The sequence below is a fragment of the Caenorhabditis elegans genome, chromosome IV, assembly GCF_000002985.6.
Source record: "Caenorhabditis elegans chromosome IV".
NCBI lineage: Eukaryota > Metazoa > Nematoda > Chromadorea > Rhabditida > Rhabditidae > Caenorhabditis > Caenorhabditis elegans.
The window spans coordinates 1,420,264-1,446,182 of record NC_003282.8 but is presented as its reverse complement, the minus strand read 5'-3'; the positions used below and the strand labels follow the sequence as shown (position 1 = coordinate 1,446,182).

Sequence of the window (25,919 nt, the reverse complement as noted above, 5' to 3'; positions counted from 1 at the left end):
ATCGGGGCCGTTTTCTATAGCAATATTGCTGACCGTTTTCCCTTCACAACAAACGAGTTTTGGCTATTTGTCGTTTTCTCTAAATCTCCATTGTTGTGAAATTGTCGATTTTCCCGTCAAAAACCGCAGTTTTAAAGCGTTTTTCTTCAATTTTTCTCGTTTTTACTCAATTTTTTTTCGAAAGTTCAGCTAAAAACTTGTGAAATCTGCTGAACAATGTCCGACGAGGAGGAGTACTACGAGGAAGATGGTGGTAATGATCAGGGAGGCGAAGATTACAACGATGACTATGGAGGTGGCGGCGGCGGTGGCGGCGGTGGCTACGACGATCAGAATCAGTTTCAGGAGCAGGATTACGGTAACGAGCAGAACTACGGTAATCAGGATTATGGTCAAGGATACGGTAATCAACAGGATTACGGTAACCAGCAGGATTATCAACAGCAGAACTATGGCGGTGGTGGCTACGATGACGAATATCAGCAGCAGGATTATCAAGGTCCGGATTTTATCCGAAAAATTGCTGAAAATCCAAATTTCGTCCTGAAATTTGGGCTTTTTCATGTGAAAAACCAGTTTTTTCGCCAAATTTGGCATTTAAAACGTTTAAATTCCAGAAGAAAAAGATTTCTCATGAAAATCTTGAAGTTTCAGCGAAAAAAAAAACAACTTTCTAGCTTGAAAATCGTATTTTTCACTGAAAATTTGAGTTTCTATCGATTTTTTTCACCAATAATGCACAAAAACCAGCTTTAAAAAACCAAATTTTACACCGCGAAATTTAATTTTTTTACCAAAAAATTGAATATTAGCACGAAAATTCCCAATGTTCAGTGAAAAAAACCGCGTTTTTAAGCAAATTTAGGCTTAGGATTAGGCTTAGGCATAGGTTCATGCGTAGGCTTTTGCTTATCTCATTTTGAGCTCAAAAAATCGTTTTTTCCAATTGAAATCTAAAAATGCAATTTTCCAGGCGGCTACGACGACTCGGAGCAATACGAGGAGCAAGAGGAGGCGGAGCCTGAGCCAGAAGAGCAAGAAGATTATTCGAATGACGTGGAACATTCTGAAGAAGAAGAGGAAGAAGATGATGATGATGATGGATACACTCAGGCGGCTGCAAATACCAATTATGGAGAAAATGATGGAGGAAATAATGAGAATCATGGAATGGGATCCCTTATTAAGGGTACGGGATTTTCTAGAATTTCCAGCGGAAAATTAAAAAAATTTGAGATTTTTCACTCGAAAATCTGGTTTTCCAGCTGAATTTTGAGATTTTAACCTCGAAAAACGATAAAATCAAAAATCTTCCACAAAAAATGTCGATAATTTGAGAAAAATCGATACAATCCCAGAAAAATCGATAAAAATCTAGAAAAATCGATAGAATTTCAGAAAAATCAATAAAATCTCAGAAAAATTGATAAATTTCTAAAAAGAAAATGGATAAAACTTCAGGAAAAGCTGTAAATTTTTGAAAAAAATCAAAAAATTTCACAAAAATTGATTTGTATCGTAATTTGATCAATTTTCTTTCTAAAACACCATAAACTTTCAGAAAAGTCAGTATATTTTCCAAAAAATATCAATAAAGCTTCTATAAAAAATTAATGAATTTTCTCGAAAATTTTCAAAAAAAAAATCGCATAATTTCATTAATTTCATAAATTCTCAGAAAAATCAATAATTTTAATTTCGTGATTTCTGTAAAAAATCGATATATTAAAAAATCAATGAATTCCAGAAAAAATCGATGAAATTCTAGAGAAATCAATAATTTTCATCAGAAAATGTTTTAAAAAATTGATTTTTTTTTTCCGAAAATCAATAAATCGAAAAATTCAATTTTCAGGCGCTATGGACGGATTCGGTGGCGGTGGTTTCGACGGTGTCGTCGGACAAATCGGATCCTTGATCTCTCAAGGCGGCGGCGGCGACAGCAGCGGAGGACTCACCAACGTCTTCTCATCCGGCGGAATGGAATCTATCGTCGGAAATCTAATCTCATCGGCAACTCATCAATTCTTCGGAATCAATCCGGCAACCGGAGCCATCATCGGAGCCATCGCTGGAAACATCATCTTCCAGATGGGCGGTCAGAATAATTCGTTGAGCAGTATCGGAAAAGTGGTGCTCGATAATATTATTAGCGGGAAATTCAAACGAGATGTCCAACCGTTTACGCCGGGAGGTGGCGGTGGACCGGGAATCGGGTTTCAGCAACAGTTTCAGACGATTAATTTCCAGCAGGAACGTCAGAGATGTCTGGATCAGCGGTGCTTGTTCGAGGATCCGCAATTTCCGGGTAAACGATGCAATTAAGCGGAAAATCCCGAAAATCGATAAAATTCAAGAAAAATCGATAAGCTTTCAGAAAATCGATAAAATTCAAGAAAAATCGATAAAATTCTAGAAAAAATCGATAAAATTTCAAAAAAATCAATAAAATACCAGAAAAATCGATAAAATCTCAGAAAAATCGATAAAATTCCAGAAAAATCGATAAAGTTTCAAAAAATCGATAAAATTCCAAAAAAACGATGAAATTGCAGAAAAATCGATAAAATTTCAGAAAAATCGATAAACTTTCGGAAAAATCGATAAACTTTCGGAAAAATCGAAAAAATTTCAAAATATCGATAAAGTTTCAAAAAAAACGATGAAATTGCAGAAAAATCGATAAAATTCCAGAAAATTTGATAAAATTCAAGAAAAATCGATAAACTTTCGGAAAAATCGAAAAAATTTCAGAAAAATTTGTAAAATTTCAGAAAAATCAATATAATTCCAGAAAATTTGATAAAATTCAAGAAAAATCGATAAACTTTCGGAAAAATCGAAAAAATTTCAGAAAAATTTGTAAAATTTCAGAAAAATCAATATAATTCCAGAAAATTTGATAAAATTCAAGAAAAATCGAAAAAATTCTTTAAAAAATCGATAAAGTTTCAAAAAATCAATAAAGTTTCAAAAAAACGATGAAATTGCAGAAAAATCGATAAAATTTCAGAAAAATTGATAAACTTTCGGAAAAATCGAAAAAATTTCAGAAAAATTTGTAAAATTTCAGAAAAATCAATAAAATTCCAGAAAAATCGATAAAATTCTTGAAAAGTTGATAATTTTTCTGAATAATCGATAAAGATTCAAAAAATAGATGAAATTTCCGAAAAATCATTTCCGAAAAATCAAAAATTTTCCGAATACAATAAAATCAATTTTTAGAAAAAAGTCCAAAAAATTTATAAGATAGATAAAAAATAGACATTTTCTTGAAAGCCGATCAATTTCACAGATAAAACTATAAATTTCACGGAAACTCGATAAAGTTTCCCGAAAAATTGATTTATTTCACAAAATCGATGTTTTTTAAAAACTTGTAGACTTTCCCGAAAAACATTGTAAAATTTTCGAATACTTTCTCTAATATCCATTACTATTTTCCAGCCAACGACTCCTCGCTCTACTACAAAACCCGCCCGGACGAGCCGATTATCTGGAAACGGCCCGGAGAAATCTACGAGAACCCTCAACTCATCGTTGGCGAGAAATCTCGATTTGACGTAAAGCAGGGAGCACTTGGAGATTGTTGGCTCCTGGCGGCAGTGGCCAATTTGACACTCCGAGATGAGCTCTTCTATCGAGTAGTGCCACCTGATCAGTCATTCACGGAGAATTACGCAGGAATCTTTCATTTTCAATTCTGGAGATATGGACAATGGGTTGATGTAGTGATTGATGATCGGCTGCCGACAGTTGATGGGCGATTGTGTTATATGAGATCACAGGAGAATAATGAATTCTGGAGTGCCCTGTTGGAGAAGGCCTATGCTAAGTTAGTGGGAGGAGGAAGCCTGGAGAGTAGATTCCTACAGTATAGTCTCTATTAGTATTCCGTGGAGTACCGAAATCTGAGATATTGTTGTGGCACCCGCTCCCGAGGAGACTTGAATATAGAGCTAGTGACAGAACAAATGTATAAATATATTAATTTATATAGTAACCAGCCGATGACCGCGCCTCCGGCGCGGCCAACGACTGGCGGAGTTTAAAATGTATAACAAATAGATGTCCTTTTAATCATTCAAAAATGTCTCATTAAAAAAAGTTGAAACTTCATCGATTAAATCGCATTTTCTCCTTCCATGGTATACGATTCAGAAAATTCAAAGAGACAGTTAGAATGTTCTGATTTTTCTACTAACACATCATCATTATCAGGCTTTCGAAAAAATTCCACAGAGTTACAGTTTTTTTAATAAGTTAATAACTTTCCTTAACTGGAGAAGTCTGAATAATTAACTACTAAGTTCTTTGAATATAGATGTAACGAAACAAATAAAAACTCCTTCAGTTATAGGAGGTTGTAGAGCATTTCAGAACTTTTTTGAATTTTCCAGATGATTCTAGAACAGTCTAGAATTTTCTTGAAACTTCCAGAAGGTGCTGAAACAAAAAAATTGATTCCAGAACAAAAATTTGAATTTCCCGCCAAGCATTTTCCTCAGAAAATTTGAATTTCCCTCCAAAATCTTTTTTCTCAGAAAATCTGAATTTCCCGCAAAAATTTTTTTCCCAGCAAATTTGAATTCCCGCCAAAATTGTTCTCAGAAAATTTGAATTCCTGCCAAAATTTCTTTTCTCATAAATTTTGAAGTTCCCGCCCATATTTTTAAGGGTCTCTCCACGATGGGTCTCGCCAGTTCCAAGGCGAGACCCATCGTGGTATTTAAGCTAACAAAAAGTTTCTCAGAAAATTTGAATTTCCCGCCAAAAAATTTTTCTCAGAAAATTTGAATTTCCCGCCAAAAATTTTTCACTGAAAATTTGAATTTCCCGCTAAAATTTTTTCACTGAAAATTTGAATTTCCCGCCAAAAATTTTTTCACTGAAAATTTGAATTTCCCGCCAAAATTTTTTCACTGAAAATTTGAATTTCCCGCTAAAATTTTTTCACTGAAAATTTGAATTTCCCGCCAAAATTTTTTCACCGAAAATTTGAATTTCCCGCTAAAATTTTTTTCACTGAAAATTTGAATTTCCCGCCAAAATTTTTTCACCGAAAATTTGAATTTCCCGCCAAAATTGTTTCACTGAAAATTAGAATTTCCCGCCAAAATTTTTCTCACAGAAAATTTGAATTTCCCGCCAAAATTTTTTCACTGAAAATTTGAATTTCCCGCCAAAATTTTTTCACTGAAAATTTGAATTTCCCGCTAAAATTTTTTTCACTGAAAATTTGAATTTCCCGCCAAAATTTTTTCACTGAAAATTTGAATTTCCCGCCAAATATTTTCACTGAAAATTTGAATTTCCCGCCAAAATTTTTCTCACAGAAAATTTGAATTTCCCGCCAAAATTTTTTCACAGAAAATTTGAATTTCCCGCCAAAATTTTTTTCACAGAAAATTTGAATTTCCCGCCAAAATTTTTTCACTGAAATATTAAATTTCCCTCCAAAATATTTTTCTCAGAAAATTTAAATTTCCCGCCAAAATATTTTTCACAGAAAATTTAAATTTCCCGCCAAAATATTTTTCTCAGAAAATTTAAATTTCCCGCCAAAATTTTGGGTCTTACCACGGTGGGTCTCACCACGACGGGTCTCACCACGATGGGTCTCACCACGATGGGTCTCACCACGATGGGTCTCACCACGATGGGTCTCGCCACGATGGGTCTCGCCACGATGGGTCTCACCACGATGGGTCTTTCCACGATGGGTCTCACCACGGTGGGTCTCGCCACGATGGGTCTCACCACGATGGGTCTTTTCACGATGGGTCTCACCACGGTGGGTCTCGCCACGAAGATCTCGCAGCAACATTTTTTTAATTTTCCAGAAGGTTCTAGAACAATCCAGAATTTTTTCGAATTTTCCAGAAGGTTCTGGAACATTCCAGAATTTTCCAGAAGGTTCTAAAGCTTTTCAGAATTTTCCAGAAATTCCCAGAAGGTTCTGGAACATTTCAGAATTTTCCCAAAGTTTCCAATTTCCCTTCCAAAGACGGAAAGTCAATTTTTCATAAACTACCGTAATCCTACCGTACTCCTACAGTACTCCTACAGTGCTATTACAGTACCCCGACCATATTCCACTACTAACCGCAAACCTATATCTCTTCAAAAGACAAAAACACAATTTTTCATAAACTACAGTAATCCTACAGTACTCCTACAGTACCTCTACAGTACTACTACAGTACCCCGACCATATTCCACTACTAACCCCAAACCTATATCTCTTCAAAAGACAAAAACTCAATTTTTCCTAAACTACAGTGATCCTACAGTACTCCTACAGTACTCCTACAGTACTACTACAGTACCCCGCCCATACCCCTCTACTAACCACAAACTAATATCCCTCCAACAGCCGAAAACACCTTGCCTTTGTAAGCTATGACGTCACTTGTTAACAAACGGACACTATTTTTTTATATATAGGTAATGATTATAAGAATTACAATAAAAGAGGAAGAGAGGCTAAAGTAGGGGGAAGGCCTGGAAACTCCTTGGTTATTGGAGTTTGTCGGGTTCTCTTTGGTTATCAGAGATTGTCGGGTTCTCCTTGGATATCGGAGCAAGTACATGAATAATAGTGAGGGGCAATTACAAAGGAAAATGGGGGATGCGTCGGGAGAGAAGTGCCACGCACGACCGTTCGGCACGAGCGCAGCATCAAGACTGAAGTGGTGGCGTCCAATAGCTGCGTATCCTGTCGTCGCTTGAGTCCCCGCGCAGCTAATGTCGCTGTGGGGCGCGAGTGTGACTCTTGTGAGAGAGCGTATGAGAGCGAGAGACGCAGAAGAAAGAATGACTTGTGCGGCTCTTTGTCATAGAATCTTCGTCTGAGAGATCTCTGAAGAGATCGTAGGACGAGACATTGTGGAATGGCTCCCCATTCCACAACAGATATATTTTACTTGATACATATTCGGAAACAGTGGAAATTTTGGAGTAATTTGAGAAAATTTCTCAAATTTCGGTACTCCACTTTCAGCTCTAAGCATTAATTTCCGGGAAACTCGAAATTAGTAAATACTTGATGAACATATATGTAATAGACTTTTCTCAATTCACATATAATTTACACCTAACTTCCTTTCCTTGGTGTATTTTATTTAGTGAGTATTTAACTATTAGTAGTAAATAAGTATAAGTATTTAGTAAGTGAATTTTCTACGCATTGATTGAAATTTTGAAATTTTAGTTGAAAATCCGCTTTTCTCCAAAATTTCGATCCCAATTTTTTTGTTAAAAGTTTTCAGAACATCTCAAAACGAAACACTGTAGTTTTGGGCCTAAACCCATTTTAAGGCCTAAAACCAAATTCTCAGGTTTCCTTATTCCATCTATAGAATCAACTAAAAATACACTATAGACTATTTATAGACTATTTCATATACAAATGCATATGCATACATATACATATACATATACATATACATATACATATACATATACATATACATATACATATACATATATTTAATATACCACATTAATAGTAAGTATAGTATCTTTTAGTCCAATATATTAGGCCAGCATAGTCACTTCAGTAAACTTACACATTCTCACAAACTGTAGAGTTGTTGTAATTAAATGTTATATTATGAGTTCCCGCTAATAGTTGTGACAATTTGAAATTAATTTCAAATTCGCTTCATTCATATTCTTTCCAGACTCTACGGAGGCTATGAAAATCTCGATGGTGGTACCACTGCAGAAGCCCTCGAGGATTTTACCGGCGGGCTCACCGAGTTCTTTGATATCTCGAAAGGAGATAAATCAACCACGCTGGCAATGTTGGTTAGAGGAATGCAAATGGGATCACTCTTCGGATGTTCGATTGATGCTGATGAGAATGTGAAAGAGGCTCAGTTGACGAATGGGCTTGTCAGAGGACATGCTTATAGTATTACTGCTATTCAGACAGTTAATACCTATGGGGTATGGTGGAAAATTTTGGGGATTCTAGATCAAATTTTCTCCTATTTTCAGGGACAAGTTCCACTTCTTCGAATCAGAAATCCATGGGGTAACTCGAAAGAATGGAATGGTGCATGGAGTGATGGAAGCTCGGAATGGAGCCAAGTGGATCCTCAACAACGGGAACAAATGGGGGTCCAGTTTGCTAAAGACGGCGAATTTTGGATGTCTTTTGACGATTTTATGACCAATTTCACGCAGATGGAATGCTGTAACTTGTCTGCCGATGTTATGGATGAGATTTCGGAGATGACTGGTGTGGAGGTGCTGTGTAGTTTTTGCAAAAACCGTAAAAATCAATAAATTCCAGAAAAATCGATAAATTTCTAGAACAATCGAAAAGTTTTCGGTAAACTCAATAATTTTCAGAAAAACTTCAGGAAAATTCTATAAAAATCGATAAAATTCCCGAAAAGTCGATGAATTTTCTGAAAAATCGATTAAATTCCTGAAAAAATCGATAAATTTTCAGAAAAAAATAAGAAAACTTCGAGAAAAATCTATAAGCTGTGTAGTTTTTGAAAAAAATCGGAAAATGTCGATAATTTTGATTTTAATTTTTTTTAATTCCATAAAAATCAATACATTTTCTGAAAAATTTTTAAAAAAATCGATGAAATTTTATAAAAATCCCTATTCAATTAATTTTTTTTCTCGAAAATTCCAGAAAAATCTATATTTTTTTATCCAATAAAAATCAATAATTCATTAGATATAAATATATATATATACATATATAGATCTGTGAATAATTTTCAAAAAATCAATATTTCCAGGTCCACGACAAGCAAAAGCACCAATGGGTCGAAAAATCGGAGGACGGAGAATGGAATTCCCGTCAAGGAACCGCCGGTGGATGTCAGAATAATGATACCTATTGTAATAATCCCCAATATGGTACATACTTCCAAGTACCCATGGATTCTGTTGAGCACGACGGGAAGTGTACTGTAATTGGAGCAGTGCTCCAGAAATATCGTCGAGAGCTCCGGACTAAGGGACTTGACAATTTGCCAATTGGATTTTCAGTCTATAAAGCTGATGGCTCGGGACAGGCGATCCATGACGTCAGCGGGCAGAAGCCGATAGCTCGTACAAAAGTCTTTATTAACATGCGAGAGGTTACTGTACGCTTCCGGGTCCCGCCTGGACAATACGTCATCGTTCCGTGCACATTTGATGCTCATGATGACGCCTCGTTCTTGTTGAGAATCTTTTCCAATGCGGAATTCCAGACGACGTATGGATTTTCAGATTTTTCAAGTTTTGCGAAAGATTAACTTTTTTTTTTGCTTTTTGTGCAGAAAAAACTGCTAAATTTGCAATTTTCGCTAAGATTTTCCAGTTCAGCACACCCACTGCAACTTTTTCCTCACGAGGGACGAGGAAAAGTGGTTTCTAGGCCATGGCCGAGGGTCCGACAAGTTTCAGCGGCCATTTATCTTGCTTTGTTTTCCGCCTGTTTTCTTTCGTTTTTCATCGATTTTTTTCGTTTTTTCTTAATAAAACTGATAAATAAATATTTTTTGCAGATGCTAAAACAATTTCCAAGTGAAAAAATTATGTATTCAGTGGGCAAGCAGCGGTGAAAGTGGTCAATGTAAAGTATGGATTACGGGAATACAAAACCTAAACTTTTTCTGAAACATGATACATATGCTGCTTAAATGCTGAGACTACCTGATTTTCATAACGAGACCGCTGAAAAAGTTTTGAGGTTTCCAAAATTCAACTTTTTTGGTGAAAAAGTCGAGATTTTCGCACAAAAAGTTGAATTTTGAAAACCTCAAAACTTTTTCAGCGGTCTCGTTATGAAAATCAGGTAGTCTCAGCATCTAAGCATCATATGTATCATGTTTCAGAAAAAGTTTAGGTTTTGTATTTCCGTAATCCATCATTTTACATTGACCACTTTCACCGCTGCTTGCTCACTGAATACATAACTTTTTTACTTGGAAATTGTTTTAGCATCTGCAAAAAGTATTTATTTATCAGTTTTAATAAGAAAAAACGGGAAAAAGCTGTGAAAAACAAAAGAAAACAGGCGGAAAACAAAGCAAGATAAATGGCCGCTGAAACTTGTCGGCCCCTCGGCCATGGCCTAGAAACCACTTTTCCTCGTCCCTCGTGAGGAAAAAGTTGCAGTGACACCGAGAGCTTTAATTTAAGTATAATAATGCCTTACTTCCCTCGGATTAGAGAAAAGTTGGGTTCCGCCACGAAAACCTACAGTAACCCAGTGGTTTTCGTGGCGGGATCCTTTTTTTCATTTTGGGCGATTTCTGTCATGATGATACTTGACTTGAAGTGGAATTCGAATATCGAATATTGCAAAAATTCCAAAATTTTTGGGTCCCACCACGAAAATCGCCAGGTTAATGTAGGTTTTCGTGGTGGGACCCAACACTTCTGAATTTGAGCAATTTCTGGCATGATTATACCTGAATTGAAGCTCAGCGAGCTGAATCCGAAAATTTTGATAATATTTGCGAAAATAACATAATTTCTGGGTCCCGCCATGAAATTTCTGAATACTTTCAATTTTCAGCCGTCTTCGCTAATTCGTCCTCCCGACTACACTCTTCTCAAATATCATTCCATGCATAATGTGATTTTCTGAAATTATACCGTTTTTTTGTGAGATTAATATCGATTTTTTTTGTAAGAATTTATTGGAATGTGTAAAAAATGTGATGTTCTGGAATAAATATTGGTGAATTGGTACTTTTTTTCAATTACAGAAAAGAACAAAAAAGTTAAAAAGCATTATCGATTTTTTCAGAAATTTATCGATTTTTCAGGAAATTATCGATTTTTCTGAAAATTTATTGATTTTTTGGGAATTTATCGATTTTTGAAAATTTATTGATTTTTCTGAAAATTTATCGACTTTTTTGAAATTTTATTGTTTTTTGGGAATTTATCGATTTTTGAAATATTATCGATTTTTCAAGAAATTTATCGACTTTTCTTGAAATTTAACGAATTTTCTGTTAATTTATCAATATTTTAAAAAATAATTTTTCAGGTAATATATCACGATTTCGAAAATTTATCGATTTTTCAAAATGTTTTATTGACTTTTTAAAAACAAATTTTAAAAAATAAAAAAAAAAAAACTTCACGTGTTTTTTTATCTCACACACACATTTTCAATTGTCTAGTGTTTATTTTCTGTATTTTTCACACAAAAACCGGTAGAAATGTCGGATGAAGGTAAGAAATCTTTTGAAACTTTCGGGTTACGGTAGTGTTTCGTTGCGAGACCCAACTTTTCACTTCAGAAGTTCTTAATAATGAAGACGAACAAGAGGAGAACATCAATAACAACAATTTGCCATCGATTGTAAAAGGTAAAATTGAATTTTGTTAATTTGTTTATTGATTTTTTTGATGATTAAATAAAGATGCTTTTTATTTTATTGATTTTTCGGGAAATTATCGATTTTCTGGAAAATCGATTTTTCTGGAAAATCGATTTTTCGCATTGTTTGTTTTTTGGTTCATTGTAAAATGTCTTGATTTATTGAAAAATTCATCGATTTTAATTACTTCTACTTCAGAATTCGTCAGCGACTACACCGGAAGCATCTGGGACGAGCTGCTCCGTCAACTCACTGCCCTGATCCCCCGCGACTCTTCTGGACGTGGCCTAACAAACATTTTCTCGTCCGGAGCTCTCGAATCTCTTGTCGGGAATCTGATTTCCAATGCTTCTCATGAATTTTTCGGTGTAAATTCGGAAAACGGAGAGATTATTGGGGCTCTTGCTGGAAATGCGATGTTTAATTTGGGTGGCGAGAATAATTCGTTGAGTAGTATTGGAAAAGTTGTTCTGGATAATATTGTCAGCGGGAAATTCAAACGAGAATGTCATTCGTATGTGCCTTTAAAGTGTCAGCCGCTTTATTTTTACGAGGAACGTCAGAAATGTTTGGATGAGAATCGATTATTTGAGGATCCACAGTTTCCAGGTGACAAACAGAAAAATCGATAAAGTTTTAAAAAAATCGATAATATTTTAGAATAAATCGATAAGTTTCATAAAAATCAATGAATCTTCAAACTGATAAATTTACCAAATTAATAATAATAGAGAAGTTTATGAAAAAATCGATGACTTCTGAAAAGTTTTCAAAAAGTCAGGAAATTTTTACTTACTAGTTAGACTTACGCACTGTCTCCTCAGCTGGAAATTGATTTGTTGGCGCAAAACTCGTGCAGCGTGTGGGGCTTTGAGACAAATCCGAAAACGCTAAATTTTGTGTTTTTTCTCCATATTTTCATTTTATCAGGTTCAATCAAGGACTATATTTTAAATGAAAAACAGTTTTATACCGAAAACGAATGATAAACATGAAAATTTGGAGAAGAACGCAATTTTTGGTTGATTTTAATTTTTTACGCAGGGCCTCTATTTTTCAATTAATGTTGAAATTTCTTTTTTCTCCACCTTCCTTACAGTCATGTGAACAATTGATGCGTAATTAAAACCTATGAAATCCACTTTAAAGTAACAAAAAATGAAGGAAATCACTTTTCAGTGTTAAAATTTTCCCACGCTCACGAGAAACGCGCAAGCCCCCTTGTTGGGTCATTTCCACGTGAGGAGACTGTGTTACGTATAAAGTTTTGCGAGTGAATCAAAAGTTACATACTCACAAAAAATCGAAACTTTCTCTATTTTCCAGCCAACAACTCGTCAATCTACTACAAAAAGCCCCCAAAATCCCATATTGTTTGGCTACGTCCCGCGAAAATATTCGCGAATCCGAGGCTCATTGTCAATGGCAAAAGCCGATTCGATGTTAGACAAGGATCCCTCGGCAATTGTTGGTTCCTGGCCGCCGCCGCCACTTTAGCTCAACGAGATGAGCTCTTCTATCGAGTAGTGCCACCTGATCAGTCATTCACGGAGAATTACGCAGGAATCTTTCATTTTCAATTCTGGAGATATGGAGAATGGGTTGATGTAGTAATTGATGATCGACTGCCGACGGTTAATGGAAAGTTGATCTACATGAGCTCTCAGGATGGGGATGAGTGTTGGGGACCTCTGTTGGAGAAGGCGTATGCTAAGTGAGTCTGCGGTTTTAATGAAACAATAAGTCCATCTGAGCAATTTTCCATGTCGATGTTCTTCGAAACCTCGTGAGATGCTCTTCATTCCAGACTCTACGGCACCTACGAGCACCTGGACGGTGGTACGACTACAGAGGCTCTCGAAGACTTTACTGGCGGACTAACTGAGTTCTACGATCTCACTTCAACTGATAAGACCATGATCTTGGCAATGATAATGAAGGGTATGCAGATGGGATCACTCTTCGCGTGTTCTATTGATCCGGATCCGAGAGAGAAGGAGGCTCAGCTTGCCAATGGACTGGTCAGAGGACATGCATACAGTGTTACCGGAGTTCATACGGTGGAGACGGATAAGGTATAGCTTTTATTATGCCTTGATCAAAAGGAATAAGGCTATGAGCCGCCCATGTCTTGACGAACTGCCTTGGTATTCCCAAAGTTTTCCAAAATTCGGACAAGTAGTGGGTGGCTACTGACAATTATAATGTGATCCTAGAGATTGATGTTCGGAAATTGCGTCAATAGGGGTCAATAATCACATTGTTCTCACATTGTTAGAAGTTTTTCAGGAAAAGGTGGCGCTTCTCCGTATCCGAAACCCTTGGGGTGACACCGAGTGGAATGGGGATTGGAGTGATAAGAGCTCACTGTGGGAGCAAGTCGACCAGGAGCAACGAGAGAAAATGGAATTCCGTATCAAAGAGGACGGAGAGTTTTGGATGTGCTTGGACGATTTTATGGCACAGTTTGCAAATTTGGATTGTTGTAATCTGTCGGCAGATGTTATGCACGAGATTACAGAGATGACGGAGATTGAGGTTAGAATTTTAAGATCTTGAGTGAAAAAATATTTGATGAAATTTGTTCAGATTTTTGAGCAGAATTTCGGTCTAACGCTAAAATTCAGCTCATATTCGAAACAGAGAGCGTTTGCACAAGACATAAAGACCAAATGCATCAGGTAGTCAGGAAATTGTGAATAGAATGTTTTTGCAATTAAAACTTAAAACGCATAAATTTCAAGTTTTTGCTCCAAAAAGTTTCCGGGAACTAGGAATAGGTCCACTTAGTGGTTAGTTTTTGCAATGGAGCGCGTTTGCAAACGACGGGAAATTCAAATATTCACATGCTGAGAATATGTTTCATTTTGGTTTTTTCCCCAAGTAGTGGCCGCGTGGTACCTAGAATATATATGTGTCTTTTTCAATTTTTCAGCGACAACATCCATCAATTATTCACTTTTCAGGTAATGGAAAAACAGAGCAAACAATGGATCCAGAAATCAGCTGACGGTGAATGGTGTTCCCGCAAGGGTACCGCCGGAGGATGCTCAAACAATGAGAACACCTTTTGCACTAACCCACAGTATGAGACCTACTTCCGTGCCACTTCTCCATCATCCAACGACAAATGTACAGTAATCGCGGCAGTCTTCCAAAAATATCGTCGCAACCAACTGCACCGTGGTCTCGACATGTTGCAGATCGGACTTTCGGTCTATAAAATGTCAGGCCCCAATGAGAAAGTGACCGCCGAGATGATGAAAACCCACGCACCCATTGCTTCTACCAAGCTCTTCGTGGACTATCGCGAGGCTGTCGTACGGTTCACCGTTCCGCCTGGCTACTATGTGATTGTACCATGCACATTTGAACCGAACCATGATGCCGAGTTTCTGCTGAGAACCTTTTCCAATGTGGAGTTTGATAAAACGTGAGTTAAGAGGTGTGAAGGTACAATGGACGTGTCAATTAATGTTTTCAGACGCCTTCGTCGTCGTTGATTGGACAGAAGATTCTCGAACTTTCTTTCGCATAAATTTTGATATTCGATTCGTGTTTTGTTTTCCACTTTGTAATGATTGTAGTTTATAGTTTTGAAAGCGTGGGCGGATGAAATTACAGATGAAATTTTTACATGTAAAACAAACGTTGATGGTAACAATTCTAGAACTTTATTAACATGAGTGCTTTATTTTACAAAATACAGTAAGGCTTGTTTCGACTAGAGCTCTAATATTTCCGTATTAGTCTTCGAACTTTGAATTATGCAGTTTGTAGCTGTAACGCATACTTGATATTTTTGAAGCCCATATGTCAGTTCAACTCTCCGCCACGGGAAAATTTTTTGCGAATTTTTTCGTCCCAAAAAAAAAGGAAAAAAAAGGTCCAGAAAAAACAAACAAAATATACCTGTTGAAATTGGAATTCAAGAAAAAACCCCTGTAGCGCGGCTGGGATGGAATATCTAGGTTCCAGAAATGTACCCCTGATATTTAAAAAAAAATTAACAATTTTTTATCATATCAATTCTCCCAAAATTCCAATTTTTTTTGCAAAAAAGTGCAGTACCCCTATGTATGTAAAAAATGTATCAGTGACGTCATCAAATAGAATTACTTATGTTCACACATTTGAAATATCTATTCTACGGTACTGGCTGGCTCTTAAAATTGCGAGTTATTTGAATCATCCAAAAATCAGCCAATTCACTCCAGCATTGTGTAAATACGAGAAATATCCGATAGTTCGAAAAAGTCATAAATACCACACAAACCCGTAAACAGCTCACATCTGTCCAGGAATGAGTTCAAGACCCTTCCCAGAGAGTGGAGAGGTCAGATCGTGCAGTGAGATAAGGGATCGTTCTTCTCTAGTACTCCTCTCAATAATTATAACTTTGCTATATATATTTTTCTTAATTTCTTCTTGCTTTCTAATGTTTGTTTGAATCATTCATTCCATTTTCCTTGCAGAGACATGCATTTTATCTGGAAAAGTGCAGTATTTCTCTGTGCTCTCCTAGCCATCAATTTTCCATTGACAAAATCTTCGATTGACCTCCATTCACACGAGAAGGTCCAAATTTCGATCAATAATACAAGTGGGCCTAGAAAGCAAGTCAGAATTGTAAGTTTAAAGACATTTTCTGTGTTCCCTCAATTATTTTTAATTGACAAAAAATCTGTGTCAATTTAAATTTTAAAATACATATTTCTTCGGCATTTTATCACAGACACAGGCTTTCGAATAAAATGTGCCTATAGCTATGCCTATGCCTATGCCTATGCCTATGCCTATGCCTATGTCTATGCCTATGCCTATGCCTATGTCTAAGACATAAAATAATGTTTTCAGCGCTTTCCCGAGTTCATCATCTCTGGCCACATTTTCTGCAATGGAGCCCCAAAGAGATGGCTCCATCCGCAACTTTCCACACCAAAGAATCCTGATGAGTATTTCAACATTGTTACCACCGATGCTGCTGGAATGTATTTTCTAACAACTGGAAATCACTTTGATCTGGATCGAAGTGTCATTATTACTGTACTTCATCAATGTGAAATGAAACACCTTCATCCGGAACCATGTGCCCTTCCATACTACAAAACTGTAATTCCTTTCAACTCAACCAGCAGTAGCACTACTTATATTAGAGTAAGTAATTCAGAATAGGATATTCTTTACTATGAAACGTTTTCAGCGAGATTTGGAGCTTTCTAAAATGGAAGCCTTCTCGTCGACTCACTGTCTCTAAGCAGCTGGTTTTTTACGCGCTATTGGTCTCAGGAGCACTAAGAAACAAAAACTTTTCACATTATAAATTGTTCAAACCTCAATTCACCATACATCTAAAACACTCGTGCTCAGATACACGTATTGCAAACTAAATATAAAATCTCCGCTAGTTTGCAATAGTTTGATTTTTATTTATCCTATTGTCTTTTTTGCAAAATGCTGCTGATTGTGAGGATATTCAGAATGATTGGATCATTAGAGCATTATTAAATAAACGCATTCATTTTGTAAACTCACGTGATGGCTTACTAACGTACCAGCTTTTCTGAAGATCAACTTCAATTTTTCTCACAATCGAGCTTTTATTATTTTCTTTGCGCATCATTGCTTCTAAAAAGCTTCATAAAAACTCATAATTTCTCCGAAAAAAAACTCGTGCTCATAGCCGATGTCACACTAAATAAGGCCGCTCCGTAACTCATTTATTGAAAAATGCTTCGAATTATGATTGTTTTCTTGGTTGTTCTTGGATTTTCAACTTTTGTGGTGAGCTGGGAAGTCTAGGTTAACAAAGCATACGGTATGCTATCTCCTTTAGCCTAGGCCTAATCCTAATCCTAACCCTAGGCTGTAATTTTGACAAATTATTACCTTAACAGACCTCCGACATGAAAATGATGCTCGTTTGGGGTCAGCCTTCCTCCACAAAGAACACCCAAGTGATCACTTTTCTTAGTTGGGATGGATGTCTGAGCGCTTGTTTCTACTCACCCACCTGTATAGTAAGATCTTAGCTACTGCATTACTAGCCTTTCATTATAAATCAACAGATGGCATGGCGACCTAATTCGTCATGCTTCAATTACAACTATGATGCTGTGGACTATGTGCTACGAACGTCGTCAGCGAATGCATCAGTGGTGGGCTTTAAAGTGGATAGTGCCAGTGAGCAGTATCCAAGGGGGTTCAATCCACCGACTTTTGATGATCAGAACGCAACGGTATGTGAAAATTGCGAAGAAATCCTACAAACAACAAAAGTAGCACACTTTTATTACCTTTGGAAAAAAAGATAGCTTCGGTAAAGTTTGTCTGTTTTTTTTTATTATAACTGCAGTGTAAAATTTCAATAAAAACTGCAAGATCGAGACGAGTCCTCACTTCACGTTTTCAGGGAACTTTATATGTAAGTGACGTGAAGCCTTTCCCGTATTATATCTACTACACAATTTACTCGACATCCATCGGCTGGAAGCTATCGTATAAAAGTTTAAAATCTCTAATTGGGCTCTCAACTACTTGTGTAATTTAATTTAAGTTAACAACTCCTGCGGTGAATATTTCGACGCGCTCGTTGAGCATCCCGACGATACTAGTATCTGCGTGATAGTGAGAATACTAAAATTTTTGAATATTCTTTAAATCAAGTTTTAGGCTTGTTATAACATTGGTAGTATATCGAATACTTACAACAGTTCTTTGCAAGAATGTACGAACAAAACTGGAGTGTTAACAGTTGTCGCGTTCCCCCAAGATTTCAAAGTGTTGACAGGTACTCAATTTTAATTACCGTTGTTTTTTGCAGTTATTATCCCAGCTGAAAATTGTAGACAGATTAAGAGAAGGGGACAAGAATTTCAGAAGTGGGAGAGATTCAACGTAACAGCACCCAGTCTCGCGACATTTATGCCAGAATTGATGGTATACGAACAATACCCAGTCAATCGACTCCCGCCACTCCATATTGCATGTCTCCGGAGGTTTGACAAAAGTTTCCTATTCTTCTGCAATGGCAACAGCGGATGATAACTGTCTTGTGCTAGTTTTCAAAGGAAACGATGCTGTAAAAATGGATGTTAGAGCGTGAGAATTATAGTTTCAAAAAGCTTTGAATACCATGAATGTCGCAGCTTTAGTTTTTCAGGGTGTGAATCCATTAAATTTTTAAATTTTATTTTTTTCCTCGCTGTTATTTGAACAGTTCATTTTCAGCTGCTCTTCCAGCCAAACTCCCATGCCAAGCCAACTCTTGTTCTGCTCAACTAAAGCTTGGATCGTTCCAATATTGGAGTATGCCTAGTCTTTTAAATTAAAGACATCAGTGATCGTTCTGTGATTCAAATTATATAATGTTTATCGACTGCATTTTTATATTATTTCTCAACAAATTTTTAATTTTTTTTGGACTTGATCTTTCATTCTTTTTTTCTCGCATCATTGGTTTTACCGAGCAGTTGTCACATAAAAAATCTTGCACGATATCCCCGAAACCCCCGTGCTTAATGCAGATTGCAAACTAACCATTGCAGCTCCGCTAGTTTGCAATTCATTTATTGCGTTTTGCAAATTGTAAGATGAGTTCTATTCCGGTTGCTATTTTGGTTGTTGTTGGATTAGCGACTTTTGTGGTAAGATTGTCAGTAAAAACATTAACTCGAGTTAGATATCATAAGCCTAAGCCTAAGCCTAAGCCGAAGCCTTGATTAGGCCAGAACGGATACTTCAGTGAGAACCATAGTTTAAAGTTAGATTTAAATCAAAACCTAAGGTTACGTCTGACTTGAGGTTAAGCCTAAGTCTGAACCTGAGCCAAAGCATGAGCCTAAACCCGAGGCTAAGATTAAGACTAAGCCTAAGCCTGATCTTAAGCCCAAGCCTAAACCAAAGTTTCCATAACAGATCTCCGACATGAAAATGATGCTAGTATGGGGAATACCCAACACCACCAACAACACGCAGGTGAACACTTCTCTAACATGGGATGGATGCTTAACAGCCTGCTTCTACTCACCAGCATGCGTGGTACATCCCCAGTAAAAACTGTAGTAGAGATTTTAATTTTATTTGGCAGATGGCTTGGCAAAATGATTCGACGTGCTATAACTACGCCTTTTACTATGTGGATTATGTAAGTAGGACCACGTCGGCAAATGAGTCGGTTGTGGCGTTTAAAGTGAACAGTCCCAATGGAACATGTCCGACTGGCGCAATTCCGCCGACTTTTGATAATCAGAATGCAACGGTAAACGATTTCCACTCAGCACGGTACTCATTGAATTTCTACTTTCAGGGTCATTTATATGTGAATGACTATCCGCCATACTTTCCTTACCACAGCGACTACTCTATTTACGCAACACCTACCGGATGGAAGATTTCTTCTAGAAGTGTTCAAACTTAAATTAGGTCTTTAACTTAACCTTGAAAAATTCCAGTGAATCACTCCTGCATAGACATGACCGACGTAATTGTTCGTGCTGACAACTCAATGGTTTGCCTAATGGTGAGATTGTGGTTGAAATCCATCTTGAATAGTTTGACTAGATTTTCAGACGTTTCGAACCAGTACCGCGGGATCATTTTCCTACAATAGATCTCTCGAGTTGTGCAAATCTAAAGGGGTTGATGCCTTATTCGGAGCAGTGTATCCGGAAGACTTTGAACAGCTTGCAGGTAAAAAAAATACAAGTAGACCATTTAACAATCGAGATTTCAGAAATTGGAGAGCGTGAGCGTAATGAAACAGCAAATCGCAACACATATGCCAGAATAGATGGAATTCGAACAAAAGCATGTCAATCAACTCCGCGTACACCTTATTGCATGTCTCCGAAGGTGAGGTATCAATTATGCAGTCTTGGATTAATTTTAGTCCAGTAGTTTCCAGTGGCCTGTGGCCTTAAATAGTCTCGCGCTGGCTTTCTGTCGGACCAGTCGTGCCTTAGTGGGAGTCTCCTGGAAAGCTATATATAGCTCCAAGAAGCTTCCGAATTCGCTATTCTGTATCACCCGTATTTTCTCTTTATTTAATCTTAACAGCTATGTAAAGCAAAACTATCGTTTCAGGGTTTCACATTCCTTAGCTCCGTTCCCACTTTCGAACATTACAATTGGGTGACCAACTCGTCCGCAATGGCAACCGCCAATGATAATTGTCTTGTGCTGGTTTTTAATGGGAACAATGCAGTGAAAGTGGATGTTAAATCGTAAATATTAAACCGAAACACCGTAAAAGACGTTAATCTTTTTTCAGATGCGAAGGCAACTTCAATCCCCTTCCAGCTCAATTTTTTGTTTGCTCACGTCCAGCATGGGAAAACTAAATTAGGGATTATGATTGATTTTGCTCTAATCTGATGTATATATATACCGTATTTTCCTCTATTAGTCTTGCACCCCTACGGGTCAATCGAAAATTAGTCTTGCATGCAAGACTAATAGAGGAAATACGGTATATATATCACCCCATTTATTATTCACTAAAAAACTTTTTTTTCATTAAAAAAATTGTCAATTAAACCGATTCGGCACTCATAATTGCCAAGTTTTCTTTGGGCAATAAATGAGAAAAAAAAACTTTTTACAAAATTGATCAAATTTGCTTAAAATCTTTGTTTAATTTTATTGGGTTTGATCTTTCATGCTTCTCTTTCCCGCATCATTGGTTTTACAAAGCAGTTGTCACATAAAAAATCTTGCATAATATCTCCGAAAACCTCGTGCTTAATGCAGATTGCAAACTAAACATAGCAGCTCCGCTAGTTCGCTAGTGTCATTTATTCCGTTTTGCAAATTGTAAAATGCGTTCTATTTTGGTTGCTCTTTTTGTTGTTTTTGGATTAGTAACTTTTGTGGTAAGATTTTCAGTAAAAACCATAATTCGAGTTAGATTTAACCCTAAGCTTAAGTTAAAAAAAACCTAAGCTTAAGTCTAAGCCTAACCCTCTTAAAAAGTTACAAGAAGGTTTTTCCTTGCGCTTGGAGCGCAAACGAAAAGAAAAAGAGCTATTTAGACTTAGGGTGCCCAACTGGAATAAAACATTGGAAATCCCAATCCAACCAGCCTAAGGGCCCGAAAAAAATAAAATATTGGAAATCCTTATGACACACCGGCGGTATGGCGAGGCTTAAGCCTAAATATCCATATTTATCAAAATACATTTGAGCGAGGCGGTTGTAAGCTAACGCTCGCCACTGGCGCCAAGCCTAAGAACTTTAAGCCTATGGATAAGCCTATGCCTATGCCTATGTCTATGCCTAAACCAAAGTTTCCATAACAGATCTCCGACATGAAAATGATGCTAGTATGGGGAATACCCAACACCACCAACAACACGCAGGTGAACACTTCTCTAACATGGGATGGATGCTTAGCAGCCTGCTTTTACTCACCATACTGTGTGGTAATGCCCCCAGAACAAAACAAAATGATTCGACGTGTTACAATTACGACTATGACTATGTGGATTTCGTTAGTAGGACCACGTCGGCAAATGAGTCGGTGGTGGCGTTTAAAGTGAACAGTCTCAATGGAACATGTCCAACTGGCGCAATTCCGCCAACTTTTGATAATCAGAATGCAACGGTAAGTGATGTCCACTCAGCACGGTACATACATAGTGAATTTCCACTTGCAGGGTCATTTATATGTGAATGACTATCCACCATATTGGCCTTACCACACCGACTACACAATCTACGCAACACTCACCGGATGGAAGATTTCTTATAAAAGTTTTTAAACCTAAATGAGGATTTTAACTAACGTCTAAATAATTCCAGTGAACTACTCCTGCAATGGAAACTTTAACGGGCTACTGATCCATCCAGACGACAGAATGGTTTGTTTGAAGGTGAGATAGAAATTCAAACTTTCATTGAGAATGTTTTGTTTGAAAATCAGATATATCGAAACTCCAATACCGGATCATTCACATACAACGAAGCTGCCACTTCATGTGAATCAGCCGACAACGCACTATTAGCAGCTCCACTGTATCCGGAAGATCTCAAAAAGTTTTCAGGTAATATTTCCGAAAAAAGGTGCTGCACTTGTTTTTTCGGTGTTAAAGCTTTATTTTACAGAACTAGGAGAGGTTCAGCGTAATAAAACAGCTAATCGCAACATCTATGCCAGAATTGATGGAATTCGAACAAAAGCATGTCAATCAACTCCGCGTACACCTTATTGCATGTCTCCGAAGGTGAGGTATCAATTATGCAGTCTTGGATTAATTTTAGTCCAGTAGTTTCCAGTGGCCTGTGGCCTTAAATAGTCTCGCGCTGGCTTTCTGTCGGACCAGTCGTGCCTTAGTGGGAGTCTCCTGGAAAGCTATATATAGCTCCAAGAAGCTTCCGAATTCGCTATTCTGTATCACCCGTATTTTCTCTTTATTTAATCTTAACAGCTATGTAAAGCAAAACTATCGTTTCAGGGTTTCACATTCCTTAGCTCCGTTCCCACTTTCGAACATTACAATTGGGTGACCAACTCGTCCGCAATGGCAACCGCCAATGATAATTGTCTTGTGCTGGTTTTTAATGGGAACAATGCAGTGAAAGTGGATGTTAAATCGTAAATATTAAACCGAAACACCGTAAAAGACGTTAATCTTTTTTCAGATGCGAAGGCAACTTCAATCCCCTTCCAGCTCAACTATTTTTTTGCTCAAGTCCAGCATGGGTTTACAAAGTTTGGGATTATGACTGATTTTTGCTCTGAGCTGATGTATACTGATGAATGTATAGACTAATGTATATACATATGTATTTATGTAACCCCTGTATATATGTATACTACTCTTTTTTTTCACTAAAATCTAGTTTTTTGTTTTAAAATGTTTTCGGGAAGCCGTTTTCTTTAGTTAATAAATATCATTTACTATATATAAAGCGCTTATTCCGTGTGTCCATAGTTTGTAGTCTATGTAGTCTATAATAAAGGTATAGGATGTAACTGCCACTCACGCACACTGATCGATCTTATAAGGGTTTATTAAGTAAAGGGAACAGACGAATTGCATCGTCGAAACAGAGTAAACGAGAGAAGAGGGAAAACGACAAGTAACGGGTTAAAGAGTTAAGAAATGATCCTCAAATGAGCGTCCTCCTCTCCTTATATAGGCATTTCCGGGTTAAAGGCGCAGCCTTTAACGACGACGGGTCTCGACGCGACAATGCGACCAACGACATCTTGGCGGCGGTTTGAACTGGAGTTTCTCCTCCACACGAATTGTCCTCGCTGTAGAAATCGTTGTCCTTGACCGATTTCGTCCGTTCTTTCTGTAAATTATCAGAGAGAATTTACAGGCAAATAAATTAGTATTTATTTATGTAAAATGTGAAGTGAAAAGGGTGGGAATCCTTACACTATGTAGTCTGTGAAGTTTTGGCTTCTGGAAGGATAGTGAGTTGGGGTTAGTGTAGGGATATACATAGTTGGGGCTACTGTAGTGGTATAATAGTGGCACGGTAGGAGTACTGTAAGATTACGGTAGTTTCAGAAAAAGAGGTTTTCAGCTCCAGAAGTCGATTGCCTCGCCTGCATTTAGTTTTTCATTTAAAATCGAGACGCGACGCGCCGTGAATCTACCCCAGATATGGCCAAGCCAAAATGGCCTAGTTCGGCAAACTCTTCCATTTCAATTTATGAGGGAAGCCAGAAACCCGTGTTACACATTTTCCTGGAGTTTTGCTGACTTTCAAGAAAGTCGAGAAGTTTTCAGCCTATTCTAGAAAGTTGTAGAAGTTTCCAGGTTTTTCTAGGAAATTCTAGAAGTTTCTGGATCAATACTTCTTCAAAAGACAAAAACTCAATTTTCCCGAAAATCCTACAGTACCCCCTACCGTATTACTACAGTATCCCGACCATATCTCTCCACTAACCCTAAACAAATATCTCTTAAAAAGACAAAAACCCAATTTTTTCTAAACTACAGTAATACTACAGTACATTACCCCGAACGTGAAAGAAGCATTCAAGAAAATCGATGAATTTTTTTTTTTCGTAAAAAATTTTTTTTCAATAAATTCGCACCGTTTATTACACATTTCCCATGTTTTTTTCACATAAAAACCCGTTTAAAATCGCAACAAAAATCAATCAATCAATATATATATATATATATATATATCTACAAAAAAAATCGATAAAAATTTAGAAATGTTGAGGTAGTCGCATGTAGACCGCCCGTTCGAGTTGAGCCTTCCGCTGTGTCGTCGACAAGAAGCTCACGATGAGAATTGCGGCATTTACCACGTAGAACAGGTAAAACTCGTGGCGGCGGGATTGTTTTGGAGATGGACACGGGCGGAGCACAGTTGTCGACGATTTGGAGCAGTTTACACGATCGAAATAGCCGGTTTTTAGGCAATGACCTGGAAAAATAGGATAAATTTTTGATTTTCTGGTGAAAAAGTCGTTTTTTGCGGGTTTTTAAGGTAAAAATTGCGATTTTTCTGAATTTTTCCTAATTCTTTATCTCCCTACCAGCTTTAATAGCCTTAATCTCGAAATCCTTGCACGGTGCACACTGGGTGACCACTTCAAATGGCTCATGCTTCCAACATTCTTCCGCTGGATATTCCGTCACCACTTTTTCCAGTTTTCCGGTGGTTCCGCCGTGTTCCGTCTCTGAAAATTCAACTTTTTTTCCAAGTTTTTAGGTGGAAATCTTACTATAAAACGCTTTTTTCATCTCCATTTCGCTGTTCATCTCACTTTCCTCCGTGTACTCTTCGATGAAGAATACGAGAATCGAAAAACCGATTAGGGCGAGGACAAACGTGGAAATTTGCTTTGTACTGCAGTATTCCATCGTTTTTCTGCAAAAAAAAATGAGGGAAAATGAGTTATTTTGGCTTGAAATTGAGAAAGAAATTAATTAATTTCGTACTGTAATTTTTAAAGGTGCATAGAGGCAAATTCTGTGTTGGGTCTCGCAACGAAATACATTTATTTGCTGATTTTTGACAAAGTTTGAAACTTAACTGAAACTTGCGAGTTACGTTTGCCAAAAAATATGACAATGGGTTTCATTATTAGTATATAAACTTTTAATGAATTTCCGTACGAAAAATTGTTAATAAATGGCTTCAAAACCGTAAAAACTATTTTACTGTAAGTTTAAAGGTACATGAAGATTAACTTTTCAGCAGGTCTTGAAACGAAATACAAAAAACTCATTAAAATTTATTTTTCAACATTTTTTCTTGGTTTTTTTTTTCGGATAAAAAATTAATTTAAACCAATAATAAATATTTATAATTTGCAGAATTATAAAATTCTCCGTTACAATCTAACGTAAAAAAATTCATTTTTTGCTGGAAATTAACCAATAACTAGGAAAAAATCACAAAAATCCTCCTCAAAAACCGGAAATCCCCTTTAAAAAAAATCCACGACGCTCCGTAAATCGACACAGCCCTATCCACACAAACGCGCTCCAATCCCACCTTGCACACTCGAGACGCGGTTGCGCGTCGCGTGCGCGCGCGCTTCACTGCGTCTCCTCACTCACCGTGAACATCTGTGGCTGAGAA

The 25,919-nt window shown here is 37.1% G+C and overlaps 6 protein-coding genes and 1 pseudogene across 8 annotated transcripts; 6 read left to right on the top strand and 1 right to left on the bottom strand.

Moving 5' to 3' along the window:
- Positions 1–216: 216 nt before the first annotated feature.
- clp-7 (Calpain catalytic domain-containing protein) lies at positions 217–10,718 on the top strand (the record flags this gene model as incomplete). 2 transcript variants are annotated; one of them, NM_067681.6, is made up of 8 exons in its annotated part: positions 217–499; positions 974–1,189; positions 1,856–2,308; positions 3,451–3,838; positions 7,689–7,956; positions 8,008–8,259; positions 8,772–9,235; positions 10,544–10,718. In NM_067681.6, the coding sequence occupies 8 exons, from the start codon at positions 217–219 to the stop codon at positions 10,554–10,556; spliced, it is 2,337 nt and encodes a 778-aa protein (NP_500082.2). The 2 variants fall into 2 exon arrangements, with proteins under 2 accessions (NP_500082.2, NP_001368280.1); NM_001380044.1 differs by lacking the exons at positions 217–499; positions 974–1,189; positions 1,856–2,308; positions 3,451–3,838 and having other exon boundaries at positions 7,810–7,956; positions 10,544–10,556.
- Positions 10,719–11,143: 425 nt separating this feature from the next.
- clp-6 (Calpain catalytic domain-containing protein) lies at positions 11,144–14,993 on the top strand. Its single transcript, NM_067680.3, has 8 exons — positions 11,144–11,211; positions 11,280–11,348; positions 11,559–11,969; positions 12,687–13,074; positions 13,168–13,435; positions 13,650–13,898; positions 14,327–14,793; positions 14,845–14,993. Exons 1-8 carry the CDS (start codon positions 11,199–11,201, stop codon positions 14,861–14,863), a joined length of 1,884 nt encoding a protein of 627 aa, NP_500081.2. The 5' UTR covers positions 11,144–11,198; the 3' UTR covers positions 14,864–14,993.
- An 822-nt stretch (positions 14,994–15,815) lies between these two features.
- On the top strand, positions 15,816–17,142 carry Y77E11A.23 (TransThyretin-Related family domain). Its single transcript, NM_001307575.2, has 3 exons — positions 15,816–15,989; positions 16,218–16,517; positions 16,564–17,142. The coding sequence occupies exons 1-3, from the start codon at positions 15,840–15,842 to the stop codon at positions 16,615–16,617; spliced, it is 504 nt and encodes a 167-aa protein (NP_001294504.1). The 5' UTR covers positions 15,816–15,839; the 3' UTR covers positions 16,618–17,142.
- Y77E11A.22 lies at positions 17,120–18,614 on the top strand (annotated as a pseudogene). Its single transcript has 5 exons — positions 17,120–17,380; positions 17,429–17,679; positions 17,773–17,987; positions 18,033–18,150; positions 18,591–18,614. Coding segments are annotated over exons 1-5 (869 nt in total).
- Positions 18,615–18,799: 185 nt separating this feature from the next.
- clec-171 (PAN-3 domain-containing protein) lies at positions 18,800–21,070 on the top strand. Its single transcript, NM_067679.3, has 8 exons — positions 18,800–19,400; positions 19,450–19,620; positions 19,669–19,765; positions 19,814–19,881; positions 19,931–20,051; positions 20,095–20,213; positions 20,445–20,584; positions 20,632–21,070. Exons 1-8 carry the CDS (start codon positions 19,296–19,298, stop codon positions 20,699–20,701), a joined length of 891 nt encoding a protein of 296 aa, NP_500080.2. The 5' UTR covers positions 18,800–19,295; the 3' UTR covers positions 20,702–21,070.
- Positions 21,071–21,120: 50 nt separating this feature from the next.
- On the top strand, positions 21,121–23,249 carry Y77E11A.8 (PAN-3 domain-containing protein). The gene is made up of 8 exons (NM_067678.6): positions 21,121–21,232; positions 21,659–21,963; positions 22,016–22,112; positions 22,161–22,231; positions 22,282–22,402; positions 22,464–22,582; positions 22,814–22,953; positions 23,001–23,249. Exons 2-8 carry the CDS (start codon positions 21,736–21,738, stop codon positions 23,086–23,088), a joined length of 864 nt encoding a protein of 287 aa, NP_500079.4. The 5' UTR covers positions 21,121–21,232; positions 21,659–21,735; the 3' UTR covers positions 23,089–23,249.
- A 1,143-nt stretch (positions 23,250–24,392) lies between these two features.
- jtr-1 (Protein JTB) lies at positions 24,393–25,254 on the bottom strand. Its single transcript, NM_001383040.1, has 3 exons — positions 25,057–25,254; positions 24,868–25,011; positions 24,393–24,755 (listed from the first exon to the last, which is right to left on the bottom strand). Exons 1-3 carry the CDS (start codon positions 25,193–25,195, stop codon positions 24,535–24,537), a joined length of 504 nt encoding a protein of 167 aa, NP_001370785.1. The 5' UTR covers positions 25,196–25,254; the 3' UTR covers positions 24,393–24,534.
- Between the last annotated feature and the right edge of the window lie 665 nt (positions 25,255–25,919).

What these genes read in the sequence shown, in the direction of transcription:
- clp-6 (NM_067680.3), top strand. An exon ending in TTTGCCATCGATTGTAAAAG is followed by an intron (nt 11,349 to 11,558) that starts GTAAAATTGAAT and finishes CTTCTACTTCAG; the next exon opens with AATTCGTCAGCGACTACACC. An exon ending in TGAGGATCCACAGTTTCCAG is followed by an intron (nt 11,970 to 12,686) that starts GTGACAAACAGA and finishes TCTATTTTCCAG; the next exon opens with CCAACAACTCGTCAATCTAC.
- jtr-1 (NM_001383040.1), bottom strand. Translation starts at nt 25,195, where the DNA reads ATGGAATACTGCAGTACAAAGCAAATTTCCACGTTTGTCCTCGCCCTA. An exon ending in GATGAAAAAAGCGTTTTATA is followed by an intron (nt 25,012 to 25,056) that starts GTAAGATTTCCA and finishes TTGAATTTTCAG; the next exon opens with AGACGGAACACGGCGGAACC. An exon ending in GATTAAGGCTATTAAAGCTG is followed by an intron (nt 24,756 to 24,867) that starts GTAGGGAGATAA and finishes CTATTTTTCCAG; the next exon opens with GTCATTGCCTAAAAACCGGC.
- Y77E11A.23 (NM_001307575.2), top strand. Translation starts at nt 15,840, where the DNA reads ATGCATTTTATCTGGAAAAGTGCAGTATTTCTCTGTGCTCTCCTAGCC. An exon ending in CTAGAAAGCAAGTCAGAATT is followed by an intron (nt 15,990 to 16,217) that starts GTAAGTTTAAAG and finishes TAATGTTTTCAG; the next exon opens with CGCTTTCCCGAGTTCATCAT. An exon ending in GTAGCACTACTTATATTAGA is followed by an intron (nt 16,518 to 16,563) that starts GTAAGTAATTCA and finishes AAACGTTTTCAG; the next exon opens with CGAGATTTGGAGCTTTCTAA.
- Y77E11A.8 (NM_067678.6), top strand. Translation starts at nt 21,736, where the DNA reads ATGGGATGGATGCTTAGCAGCCTGCTTTTACTCACCATACTGTGTGGT. An exon ending in AGATCTCAAAAAGTTTTCAG is followed by an intron (nt 22,403 to 22,463) that starts GTAATATTTCCG and finishes TTTATTTTACAG; the next exon opens with AACTAGGAGAGGTTCAGCGT. An exon ending in CTTATTGCATGTCTCCGAAG is followed by an intron (nt 22,583 to 22,813) that starts GTGAGGTATCAA and finishes CTATCGTTTCAG; the next exon opens with GGTTTCACATTCCTTAGCTC.
- clec-171 (NM_067679.3), top strand. Translation starts at nt 19,296, where the DNA reads ATGCTAGTATGGGGAATACCCAACACCACCAACAACACGCAGGTGAAC. An exon ending in AGACTTTGAACAGCTTGCAG is followed by an intron (nt 20,052 to 20,094) that starts GTAAAAAAAATA and finishes TCGAGATTTCAG; the next exon opens with AAATTGGAGAGCGTGAGCGT. An exon ending in CTTATTGCATGTCTCCGAAG is followed by an intron (nt 20,214 to 20,444) that starts GTGAGGTATCAA and finishes CTATCGTTTCAG; the next exon opens with GGTTTCACATTCCTTAGCTC.